Source organism: Lagopus muta, chromosome 10 (genome assembly GCF_023343835.1).
Source record: "Lagopus muta isolate bLagMut1 chromosome 10, bLagMut1 primary, whole genome shotgun sequence".
NCBI classification, from domain to species: Eukaryota; Metazoa; Chordata; class Aves; order Galliformes; family Phasianidae; genus Lagopus; species Lagopus muta.
The window spans coordinates 16,683,594-16,697,104 of NC_064442.1; the positions used below are offsets into that span (position 1 = coordinate 16,683,594).

Sequence of the window (13,511 nt, forward strand, 5' to 3'; positions counted from 1 at the left end):
TCCAGCCGCCTGCCCTGCGCAGGGCCGTGCCCCCCCAGCACCCCTTTGGTGGAGCCGTCCGCGTTAGCGGTTCTGGGGATGCGCTCACCCCGGGTTCCAGAGGTGACACAGGTGTGCCCGGACAGCTCGGGCACAGGGTGTGATGGTGTGCCTCCGCGCCTCGGCCCAGCGAGGCTGTGAGCGGTGCACCCTGAGCCCCCAGACTCCTCTCCCATTTGCGTCGCTCTCCGTTTTCCCCCGGCTGCCTCTGTGCTCTGTCATCGAGTCCTTAGCGCCCAGCGGCTGGTCGAGTGGCAATCGGGCGGCCCCAGGAGGTCTGCGGAGCAGAGAGGGATGGATGGATGGATGGATGGATGGATGGATGGATGGATGGATGGATGGATGGATGGATGGCTGCGAGGACGGACAGACGGAAGGCTGGGAGGGGGGACGGCAGCCTGGCGGCGTGCGCCGCTCCCGGGGGAAGGGCTGGGGGCCGGCTGGGGGCCGGTGGGTGTGACCCGCGCTCCCCTCCGCAGCCGCGGTCCGCCCCGCTCACACGGTGCCCGAGCCGCAGAGCGAGCAGCAGCGTCGCGTCCTCGCCGCCCGCCCCGCCATGCCCAACTTCGCCGGCACCTGGAAGATGAGGAGCAGCGAGAATTTCGACGAGCTCCTTAAAGCGCTGGGTGAGCTCGGGGCTGGCGGGCGGGCTGGGGCGACGAAGCGATGGAAGGGAACCGGGTGGCCGGAGCAGTGCGGTGCCCGGTGCCGCCCGGGAAGGCTCGGGGCTGCGGCGCGGGGAAGGCTGCGAGCCCTGCCCGGGGATCGCGGGGCGGTCTCACCTGCGAGAGCCGGCGGCCCTGCCCGGGGATCTGCCGCACCGCCCTGCCCGGCGCCGCGGCTTCTCCGTGCGGGGCTGCGGAGCTGTCTTTCGGCCCCCCGCCCCGAGCCGGACCGGTGCTGGGCGAGCTGGCGAACTCAAGCTGTGCTTCCTCCCCGCTTCGCCTAGGTGTCAACGCTATGCTCAGGAAGGTGGCGGTGGCGGCCGCCTCCAAACCCCACGTGGAGATCCGCCAGGACGGGGACCAGTTCTACATCAAAACTTCCACCACTGTCCGCACCACGGAGATCAACTTCAAAATCGGGGAGAGCTTCGAGGAGGAGACGGTGGATGGCCGAAAATGCAGGGTAAGAAGAGAGCTGTGTGTACGGTGTGTGTGTGTGTGTGTGTGAACGCTGAGAGGTGCAGACCTGCTGCCCCGGCCGCGAGAGCCACTGTGTCTGCCCAGCTTCCGTACCAAACTCCTCTTAGATAGGATTAATGCATCTGCTGTCCTCCACCTTCTTCCTCCTAGAAACGCTGAGGGGGCGTCTTGGTGATTGCAGCTCACCTCACCTAACATTCTCTGGCATGCAGGACAGAGCAAAGCTGAAATCTGAAGGTAACGGAGCATGACAGGTGTTGAGGGCATAGCTGAGTATCTGCTTGCCAGCTCCCTGCCTGCCAGGGCTTTGTCCAGCTCTCTTTACCTCCGTCTCTCTTAAAGACCTCACCCACAGTGAAGGCTCTTCCTGGTCCCCCTCCTCAGTGTGGACATAGGGAGCACTGGAGTGAGAGACACCTCAAGAGTCAGGATTTAGTGCACAAACGTGGCATAACCATTTTCCAAAAATCAGTTGGACAACTTCACAAACGGTTCACATTGGTTATTTGGGGCTGAAATTATCTGTCATTCCTTTGCAAATTCATGTTTTCAGATTGCTGGTTGGGTAAATCTTTAGCAATGTAGGACAGACTTCCAGACAGTCACACCAGCCACAGTTACAGTGTCTCCTTATACAGAAGTGCATCAGAGGGAGTGTTTAGGGTTTGATTCTCTGTGTAAGCCCCTGCTCCTCTCCCCTTTGTAAGCCTCTTCAATGGCTGTGGAGGGGATATCATATTGTTAAGTCAGCAGGATCTGATCCTGGCTTCTTGCTGATGTAGGTACGTGGGATCGAGGGTACTGGAGAACTGGGCTCTGATGAGTGCTGTCTTTCAAAAAAAGTTAACAATGATGAGTATGTAATCCTTTACCCAAGTACTTGACTCACTGACATTTATAAGATTGCCTCAGAAAGGTGTGTGAGTAAAGAGCAGAAATGTCCCAAATAAAGAATATGGTTTTTATGATAGCCTGTAGTGGTGCAGCAGCCTATTAGCTAAGCTATCATCTCTGCTGATTCTTGGGCCAGCTTCTGAGACTGTTTGAACAATTAAAAAATCAGAGTAAACTTAATATCTTCAGTGCAATTGTTGTGAATTTAAAGTTTTGACGAAGAGAGGCAGACATTGGAAGATGGTGAATTCTTAAATCAACCCCCTTCATCTCCAGGGTGAGTTATCATATATTTAACAGTTTGTTCAGGAAATGTTGCTGGCTGTTAATTTGTCTTGCTCAGCAAAAGTAGTTTTTTCATGTATAATTCATACACAATAAATGTGACCTGCTTTCTAGAGGAGGATTTATTGCTGCAGATGGAAAAACAATAATTATGGCTGTAAGCTTTGCAGGTTAGAAAAGTCTGAAAGAAATGTGTTTTGTGAAGTAGTAAATTTTTTCCATGTGTTGTGAAATTATTTATAGTCCAGACTCAGGAATTAGTTGTACTGTTGGATTTATATGGCCAAGATGTGGCCATGGAGCAGAAATTGACAAATACTAAAATGATACTTTGGAATATAATTTGTGATACCTGGAAAAACTAACTGCTAACTGGTGATAGGCTGTGATACACTTCATGGACTGGAGGGTTTTGTTCTGCCAACTAACTTGATCCATTGTTCATAAAACAAAGAGGAGTCCAGTGCAGTTCACTGAAAGGCACAGCTTCTATAACTGCCACTTGAGGAGGCTTGTTGGCTTAAAAACCTACTGGTTTGGAATAAATATATAAGGTGAACAGCTAATTTTAGATCAAAGGAAGGGGTTTTTTTAATGTTTTTCCCCGCAGAACGTCTGGGAAGTGTTAACTCCATTTTATGCACACATATGTGCACACATGTTTGTATATAATCATGGACTAATGAACGTCTCCCATGTGCTAGTTGTAAAGCAATTACTCACACATTCATTAAGGGCATCCTTCTGCACAGCTGTTCCATTGCCCCATAGAATAATAGTTCAGTGCTAGAATGAAAAGCAACAGAAAGTCAGGGCTTGCCTATTTGTGAAAGCTAAACAAAACCCTATATTTTCTTAACTTGTTTTTCTGTGGTTTCATAATCATTATTCAGATGCTTTGAAAAACGCCCGAGGGTATTTTCAATCAGCAGACCTAGAGCCTTAAAAAAGAAATACCACAAACACTGGAATTCTAACCAAGTTCCTGTAATGGAGCTGTAGCTGTGATTTATCCTGGGTCGTTAGTGCAATATCTGCTTAACATACAGTTAACTTGGCTCGGTGCCACACAGCACGGAAGGTGGGAAAGGCTGCATTATTTATCACCACAAAATGATACACAGTCCTCTTGATGCTTTTACTCTAAGGGGACTTGGTAGGGACAAGTAATATGTCACATCAAACCAGTGTGCCAAGGTATTTGGCAATGTGGGCTCTGTATTATCATGTTTCTAAACAATGGTTTTCAACATCAAGCAATTCAGGAGAACGGCTTTTGAGTTTGGAAACAAGTGCTGATTTACACTGAAAAGACACATCAATTACTTTGCTATTATACACTTATTACAATAAAACCTTACAACTTAATTTTGATTTCATCACTTTCCACTGGTCCGTTTCCCTTTGCCTTTATCTGTGTTTTACTCCTTTACAGCAGTTATTCTCACTGCTGCTCATTGTTGCCTCTCTGCTTCATGCTGCTGGAGAATATAATTAATGCTATTCCTAATGGTTTTCTTGCCTGCAGAGTTTGGCCACTTGGGAGAATGAAAACAAGATCTATTGCAAACAAACTCTTATTGAGGGAGATGGTCCTAAAACATACTGGACTCGAGAATTAGCTAATGATGAGCTGATTTTGGTAAGAACCTCTAACCCAACCATTGCGTGCACCGTGTTAACAGCTTTTTGTTGCTATGTAGCATGGCTTACTCCTTTTCTTAAATCTATCTGGAAAAACTGCCATTTTCATAATTCTCTGCAGTACAATTCACACATCAAATCTTTTCCTTTCTTTTTCGTATTTTTTTTTTTTCTTTAAGAAAAAATGCAAATTTATGCAGATTCTCACTTGCATTTTATTGCTGTATCTTTCACCATGTTTTCACTGCTAGAATAATCATAAGTGGGCCACTCCTGCTCTCTACGTCCACAGTAACACCAAAGAATTTGTTTGATTTATTGCAGATTTTCTCTGGTGAGAGAGAGATCAAAGCATTTGACCTCATTTCTGGAGAACCTTCTTTTTATAAGCATGTGTTTAATGTGATGCTTCTCATACACAGGCACATGGTGTATAGGAGACATGTGGCATGTTGTTGGTATGCTCTAATCTCATTCTGCTCATGAAGAACCACAATTCCTTCCCAATCTCTGCCACAACCCCCTACTCCTTGACCATCTCTCCATCCAGTTCAGAGCTGCCCCGTGAGTTTGCTGCAGATATGCACGTTTGCACATTTGCTGTAAGCCAACATCCCCCCGCTCCTTTGTGACCTTCCATATGGCAGCAGGGTTACTTCAAGCATTTGCAGTAGCACCTCTGCAACTGCCTCTCCATTCATGCCATGAATCATGAGCAGTTTCTTTATTTATATTGTACTTCTGTTAGAGTTGAGTTCGCTCTAATGTATATTTCCCTAGGAATCCATCCACATTCATTAATTAAATGACATCCAGAACTGAATATAGACACCATTTTTCAGAGTTACATGTAACACAGTTCAGCTCAAGTTCAGAATCTTTTATTTTGCATGTTCTTTCAAGTGAATTCTGGATAAATCAGTTGGCTGAGCTGTTGTGCCTCATTGGTTTGGGCATGGAAGAGATGCTGCTGGAGCAACAAGTAAAAAAACATCAAACAGGGAGTTTTTATTTCAGACTATCAGACTAATTAAACCCCTGCAATTTAAAAAACAAACAGCCTCCCAAACGCTTCTCTAAAGCAGTTGGAGCTCTGTTTTTAATAGTGCATGTGAAACAAAAACAGGACCCAAACCTAGCCAAGTATAAATAGAAAGCTTTTAAAGTATTACTGTTAGCCCCGACTTCTTGGAACTGTTTATCCACCCCTTATGAGAAAGAGTGTGCTGCTGGTAACGAAGTGGAACTGGTTTTTGCTGAAAGAATACTGTAATTCTGGATCATTTATTTTGAATTAATCACTGACCTCCTTTATATCATCCCAAAGTTAAGGAGGCAAAGTACTTTGATTTCTGCTTCATCTTTATATAGAACGTACCGAATAAAATGAATTCTCAACTTTAATTTTTCCAGCTTTTTAATACATTTTTGTAGTTTATTACTTAACAATAAACTGTGGGGCAGCTGTTAAGGAAAGTTCAAGCAAAAAAAGCAGTTCAAAGCAAAGCAGGAAAGGCAATCAGAACACATTTCCCTCCTGGAGTCAGCAACATGAACGTACCCAGCTGGGGTAGAAGGGTGAGGCTGGTTGAGAAAGCAGAGCAGTACAAAGATTCCAAAGCCATCTAGCTTTTTTTTTTTTTTCCTCCTGCATAATCCATCTGTTGAGCTTTTCTGAATTAATTCTTTTCCAGATTAGGATGTGCATTAGAAAAAAACTCCTCCTTATTAGTATTTTCAGTTATAGGACCGCTAACAACTTCTGAGAAGTGATTTTTACTGGTTCTCTTCATTGCCACTGAAATGTACGCATTCTTTCTAATCTGCATATGTCTATATTCAACTTTCTGCCATTGTGTATTATGTACATTGAAGAATCTAAACAACATTCCTAACATTTATTTTTGCAAATACTGATGAAGCCGCCTCCTGGAAGAACCTTCCTTTTGCTAGGCAAAATCCCTTGAGCCCTTCAACATCAAACAAGTTATTTTTGAATCATTCTTTCAGTGCTTCTATAAGCCCTTCTAATTTATTTCCTTTCTAACCTATGGATGCCAGAATCACACATGCTGTTCTGCTATCAGTCATACCAGCACCTGATGCAGTAACAACTTCATCTCCCCGCTCTTACCTGAAGACTTTCTTAATTAGCTTTTGGAAACTCATGTTCTGCTGATCATGGTCCCAGGTAATTTTCCTGGCTTTTGATTCCCTGGACTGATCCCTTTCTCCTTGCCTGCAAACTGGGATTATGTTTTGGTAGGATTTTACTGTGGCCATTGTGAAAACATAGTATTTGCTTCCAAGTGGTCGAGATCATCCCCCCTGTTTTTCACTATTTAATACGGTATGCAGTTCCAGTCTTCTGCCTCCTTTCTGAAGCATAATGGCCTATTTTGCTTTGTTAAGTATTAGGCCAATGCTTGGTCCTCAAGACATAAAATTTCAAGTCCCTTAGCATCCAAAGCTTTTAAACATATGAGTCAGGATGTTCAAAATGTTCTGACACCCTGAAGCTCAGTACTGAGGTGTTCCAAAGAGTAATTGTAGTGAGTGTGAGGTCTCTGCTTTGTTTGGAGAAGTTAAGTTCGCCAAGGTGAATCCATGTGGGAGGCTTTGTGTTTGAAGGAGGGCAGAAGGGAGTAAAGGAGGCTCGAGTTCTCTTTCCTGTAGCCCCTAATTTTAGAAGCCTGGAATGTTCCATCTAGATCATTCTCTTTAAAGGCTAAACTACTCAAAGGGTTTGCATGAGGTGCACCTCTTGACTCTGATGGGGAGCAAAGTAGGAATAGGAGCTCTTAGTGGGAAATTTGGGGATCCCTTTCGAGCTTTTGCTTCTCAACTGTGTTTGCATTCATCATCTCTCCAGGCTTTAACTTAGATTATTTTATCTCATGCTTAAAAATCCTCCTTGTGTATGAGTCTATAGACTCGTGTGTCTTGCTTCTTCCAAACTGATATCACAATGGGATGTCATTGTCTTCCCCCCCCCCTTTCTCCCTTGATCATCCCAGCTATTTTAGGGATCCTTAGGGCCCAAAATTCACTCTCATGTAGTTTTGCTCCCTGCATCAATTCAAAAGACCCTGTGATGTAGCAGTTTAAGAACTCTGTAAAGCTGATACTTTTCACACCCTCTTCTCCTGCTTCTCCAGCCAAAGAATTCTTTCAACAAGTCATCATTCTCCTTCCTAGCTATTAATGCATTTGCAGAAGAAATCAATAAAACTCATCTTCTGTGTGCAAAAAGTTGCAGTAAGGAATCTAAACTGTGTTAGACTTCTCAGGCATTAATGGAAAATAGGCTTGAGGCAATAGGTAAGGAGTGAGGAATGGGTTTTACTCTGCTAATAGTAGCTGCATAAATCTTGGTGCTTTGCTGCATAATTTTTAATCTAATGTGCTACATGGCTTAGGGGGATCATTAGATTATGACATTTTCCAAGTGGATGTGCTTTTCTTTCCAACGCAGCATGTTCAGTAAAATGCATTTATTATCACATATTAAAAACAAACAAACAAATCATTGTTGAATTGTTATGACTATCATAGATCTAAAACAGAAACCTTATTACTATGTAATTACCAGTCTTTTCTGGATTTTGTCAGAAGATTTTTCTTGTGTTCTTCAAAGATCTTCCCCTGAAGCAGTACGGTGGTCTTTCATGGCACATGATGCCCTCTGATACATGATGCTGGGAACAAACTATTCAGTTAGCAAAAGTTTCCTTTAATTTCAGGTGCCAGTTATGTTCATCTTTACTTCTCCTGAACTGCTTGCAGAATGGGGAATGAGATGACTCTTATTAGTAGCATAAATAATACTTGGCTTGTATTATGGGAGGTGTAGATCTAAAGTCCCACTGGAAGAGTCCTTTTAGCAGAGTGAGGGATTTATGACCAAGCCCTGCTTTATAAAAAAGGTGCTGCAAATGTACAAAACATTCCAGCTGCTTTCATCAGTGATGTTAATGATAATCTCATCTGATGCACATGCCAGGATGGCAGTGCTGCATTTTTAGAAGTAGCAAATAATCCAGGTTAAAAAAGGAATATTCAGGCAAAGGAGGATGATAAGGATCAAAGTCCAGATTTGCTTGTTGTGACTGTGTCATATTATTGGACGTCAGGTCTATAAAGCATAGGTATCCTTGTTTACCACTCAGCTCAGAAGCAACTTGAATTAGCACTTGGGCAATCAAGACTGGAATCTCACACAAAAGTATGTATTTCATTTGCCTGTCTGAAAAGTAAGATCTGGGATTTAGGCTATTCTAACATCTTTTTCCCTCCCTTTTCCTTTATAGTCATTAATATTTTTGCTCTTGCTGTGTGTTTTAATCAAGGACACTAATGAGCTATCAATCACTTGTGTAAGTCAGAACAAAAGGTCTGCTCTTACAAGCTTAAAGGATGCTGCTTCTGAATGCTAGCTGCTCAAATGAGAAACATTTCTATATTTTTACTCTATCTGCCTCAGTGCTTTCATAGCTGCTCATGCCTCTGTAGATTTTAATTTAACCTATAACAAATATTTTAAGTGGGTGGTTACTGAAGAGGATCTTTAAAAACAGCCTTAGACCACATTTGACACAGTTCATGTATCACACAGGGGTTCTCAGAATCAATTATAGCAAGGGTCAAAGATCAGCACATTAGGGGGAGTTCAAGCATGGTTTGTGTTCTCCTTTTCCTTCCCAGAAAAGTCACGACATGGTTGATTAAAACTGGTGAACTATGGAGTTTAGATGAGTGAGTGAACATTATTAAATGATGTTGCTGGATTCTAAAGTTAAACATAGCAGGTGAGAAGTGCAGATTGGGAAATATATTTTTCAGCTGAATGGTGAGATTTGTGATGTGCCTAAGCCTTGTATCAAACAATGTTCAACTCCCTAAGTAGTTTAAGCTGTTTTTTAAAGTTCTGGAAGAATTATCTTAAACACAATCAGTTATCAAAAGGAGGGACACCTCATGGAGGTCACTGGGGGTTTTTGCTGCTGACCTCGCTAAAAGCAGCCTTGATAAAAGTTCTGAGACCTGTGATCGTGCACACATATGTGTTGCATTTACCTAGTGCTTCACTTTAGTATTTACCCCGAGGAGATTTAAAATGGGAACTTGTAGACCTGCAGCCCTTGCTCGCCAGTACAGCTTGATCTGAGGCATGTCCCAAAAGCAGAGAAAGAAGCCAAAGCCTTCTATATGGTGGATGCATCTGACCCTGTGGATGGCTCGTATAATATCAGCTGCAGCTTCAGTGGTTGCTGGAAACTGGCTTAAAAGACTATGTTCTTATCTCTGCCATTCATTTGCTGCACTACTCCGAGGCAGCTGTATAATACAGCAGTTCTCAAATACAGATACCTTGATGCATGACCTGATTTTGCATAGTCTTGTCCTGCAGAAAAGTGAAGTTGTATGTTGGGTAGCTTGTTAGTAGCATCCGAGTTTGAAAATGAGGGCTGCATCTTCTGTGACTGTTCCCAAAACAATCAATCTCCTTGAAAGACTATGGCACTCAAGAGGAGAAAGGAAATATACAATATGGCTTTCTTGTGAAGATTTATATTTTTATGCTGTATAACGTTAGTTTGTCATCGTGGATGAAGTATCATCATTTATAGATACCTTCATCTTGTTAGGGAGTGTTGCCTCTGTGAGTGTACACACGTTAGTCTGCACGTGCAAAGCCTTTTCTGGGAATGGAAAGTGCTGTTCACTCATGTAGCATCTTCTCCATTTATTTGCTGATGTATTCCCTCTCTGTTTGTAAGAGGTGGCTCTGCAGATTGGTCAGTCATGAGCAGAGAAGGGGATTTTTGCACACACCCAGGCAGAAGTGATCTTTCCCAGGCGATTGCTTCAGTGACAGTTTTCCTGGTGGTACTGTCTGCTCCACGTATCACAAAGGTTCCACAAGAAATGTTTGAAAAGAAGGCCTTTACAAAGCAGATGGGCTCGTACCATAATATATACTGCCCTGGAATTTTCAGTTAGTCTCTAATGATGTCAGCACTCATGAAATCTCGAGTGAACTGGAACAGATGAATCTGTTGGATTATCCCCTTGTACAGCACTTTCTTTGTGGTGCCCTTTTGGACTCTTAGTCACAAATTATGACAAGCTAAGTGAAGAAAACTCTTCTGTAATTTACAATCCTCTGTAAATTGCACATTTAAAATCCTGTTTTAGATTTAGATAGAAGCCTTGTAGCATTTTGTAAGATTAGTGGGTTCTTTGCAATCTGATGGGAGTGTGGTGTTTGAGAATCCTGCATCTTCTCATTAGTTTGGAATTTAGCTTGGTAGTGCTGCACTCCTTTGAGCTGATCTGATGAAATTTCACCACCAATTAGCCAGGATTACCCTCTCTGCTTATCATATGAAGTTCTGATCTTTTCAGTCATGGAAGTCCGTAAAGTCTGCTTGTTCTGACAGGAGCTAGTGCTTCATTCCACTCTAGAGTTGGACACATAAATACTAAGCTTACCCCTGATAGAAGGATGTAAGTGTGAAGGATGTAAGAATAACAGCCTTTTGTTTCGGATCTTCCCCTGCACTTGGGCCCAGCTGTTCATTAGACTTTTCTGTGATTAACCACAAGAAAAGGAATGCAGCAAGTTTGAATGTGTTCCTCTTTGCATGGCTTAGCAACATGGAGTTTTATCAACAATGCTTGCAAGTTACATTAAGAGAGGGAAACTCCTTTTACATTTAAACCACGTACATAACAATGACAATCACAACCATTTCTTTATGCACTCCAGCATGGAAATAAGAGCAGTGAGGACCCAAACTTCACTATGCTTAGCAGTGCTTGATTGTAGCACAGGAAGGCAATGACTGCCAGTGACTTTCTAGTCTACACAAAATCTCAAGCTCTGCATGGTCTTGATTCTGACCGCCTGTCTCCAGGAAAGCTCCTGCTAAAGTAATTGCACATTTGTGTATAATTTTGGAGATGCCAGAGGAAGCCAAAGTGAGGGTGTTTGCAGCTGCTGCTGTGGGCATGGGGGCACTGCTGCATCCTTTAGTGTTTGTTTTCAGACATTTTCATGTAGAAGTTAAAAATGTATATGAAGATTAATATGATCAGCTCTTTTTACGCATGGAAACAAAGCCTGTATCTTTGTTATTTCTCTCCATCCAAAATACTACAAGGCTTTTTTCCTCAGTAAAGTGAATAAAATATGTGCCAGAGGCAGTTTCCAAGCCAAATCCTTGTGAAGAAATATTGGCCAAAGCAAGCATAGGGAGCATAAAAACAAATAATGTCCAGCTGAATTTTCATAACACTCTGGGGTAGGTCTTAATTATATTTTTCAGTGAGACATTGGCAGTTCTTACAGCCAAGCATCCCATCTCGCAGCTTGTTAGCAGTGAGCTTGGAGCTGGTGATGTCAGTGTAGCTGAGCATGCAGTGTGCTTCTAGCTCTTTTGCAGGCAGTATTTCCTCATTCTTGGATGCTTATTTCCTTTATGTTTAATTGCTTGCTTTGATTTTAGCCTAAAGACATAAAGTTACACAAAATGATCTTGTGTTTAGGTGGCTTTCTGAGGCAGCTGCCACAATCTCTGTCGTGCCTAAATGTCCTAATAATCCGTACTGCAATATGACTGCTGTAGAATTGTCTTCTAAGTGCAGTACTGCAGAATGAAAAAAAAACAACACAGGCTTTCAGATGCATATCTAAAACTCTGTTCCTGTTCATATTGCACGGCACAGTACCAACTCTAGTAAGTGGAAAATCCAAGTATGCTGAGGCACTGAATCTGCCGTGAGAAACAGGATGATCATAGAATCAGCAAATATCCCAAGCTGGAAGGGACCCATAAGGATCACTGGGTCCACACAGGACCACTCAAAAATCAGTCCATGTGTCTGACAGCATTAAACAGACACTTCCTGAATTCTGGCAAGCTGGGTGCCATGACTGCTGCCCTGGGCAGCCTGCTCAGTGCCTGACTGTCCTGTTCCTGATCCCCAACCTGACCCTCCCCTGTTGCAGCTTTATGCCGTTCCCTTGGGTTCTGTTGCTGGTCACTGAAGAGAGTAAATTAGCCCCTGCTCCAATGGTAATAACACACAGTCTGTATTAAGTCAGCAATTCTCAGATGTGCAGTGATCAAGCATTTGTGAGATTTCACAGTTTTTGTCACGTGAAATGAGTTCCATCTCCACTGCATTTTTGTCCATTATATGCCCTCATTTCAGACCCCTACCTAGCTAACTAATTCACTGGTTAGATCAGTGTATCCTGGAAGGAGGCTGTGATTGGCGCAGCCCACGTTACATCTTGGGAGAGAAGGTTCCAGTAGCCAAGCATGGTGTGCCAACATCTTGCAGCAGCATTATGCTCACAGGTTGTTCTTATACACTCATCAATGTTGCTTCAGTGGCTTCATTTGAACTACTCTGATTTACACCTGCAGATATCAAAGAATACCTTTCTAACATGCCATCCAGTCTGACTGCACCCCCAGCATTTCCAGTTCAAAGTGTTGCAATTGTTTCTAACTATAACAGCAGTGCATTCCAAATTCCTTTTCTTTTCTCATGTTTATTTATAAATGCATGCCAAGAAACTATAGAAGGAGGGAATTTCTGAGTCATTTATCATTCTGACAAAATTCATGGTGCCTGGGAAAAGAGGTCACCTGCAGTGCACTTCTTGTCCAAAATGATTCCTTTCTTCAGTTTCATCTGTCAAAAGACATAGGAAATTGTATTTCTGCTGTAGATCTACTGTAGTAAAAGTAACTTTAAAAATGCTGTTAAGTGTTTACTGGTTCCATTTGTTCTGATCGATTTCTTTTTCTTTTCCAGACCTTTGGTGCTGATGATGTTGTGTGCACAAGAATTTATGTAAGAGAGTAAAAACATCCATTTACTTGTCACCTGGGATGAAGTGGAGAGCTGTGGAAAGCCCCAGTAGAATGAGTATTTGTGTGTGCTGTTACTGATGCGGTGTTGTATGTGACCGTGTGTGTTCTATCTGAATCTGTATCCTGTTAAGTGTATTTTACTTTATTTTTCATCACAGATGTTACTCCTTTCTCACTTTTATGCGGTCATTTTTTTGCGTCTGCTTTGTATTCTGTAGTTGTCATTTGCAATGGTTTTACCAATGATTAAACTTATTGGGCATAACTCACAGCTGTTTTGGGGTGTTTTTAATAGCAAACTCAGCAGTGCTTTGATTAGGATTGAAGCGCTTCTTCACCTCTGTGGAAGTCAGTGTGGAATTTCAGTGCTGTTGGCCAGACTTTTGCAAGCTGCAGGTTGCTTTCTCAAACCCAGACGCCTGCTTCTTTCCTTCTTCTGACCTGTCACTGTGCAAGGGGCATCCAGGAACAAGTCCTGTGAGCACTGGGGCTGTGATGTGGCAGAATGAGACAAGACCAGGAGAGCTCTTTGCTCTTTCTAGTTGCATCTCTGAAGGACGATCAAGGAGAGAAACTGTTTTTACTTTGAACTGGCAGAGGTTTGCTTTCCTTG

At 43.0% G+C, this 13,511-nt stretch overlaps 1 protein-coding gene across 1 annotated transcript; it reads left to right on the forward strand.

Annotated features, from left to right (window-relative positions):
* Nucleotides 1–209: 209 nt before the first annotated feature.
* CRABP1 (cellular retinoic acid binding protein 1) lies at nucleotides 210–13,153 on the forward strand. The gene is made up of 5 exons (XM_048956076.1): nucleotides 210–314; nucleotides 519–665; nucleotides 989–1,167; nucleotides 3,892–4,005; nucleotides 12,840–13,153. Exons 2-5 carry the CDS (start codon nucleotides 596–598, stop codon nucleotides 12,888–12,890), a joined length of 414 nt encoding a protein of 137 aa, XP_048812033.1. The 5' UTR covers nucleotides 210–314; nucleotides 519–595; the 3' UTR covers nucleotides 12,891–13,153.
* Nucleotides 13,154–13,511: the final 358 nt, after the last annotated feature.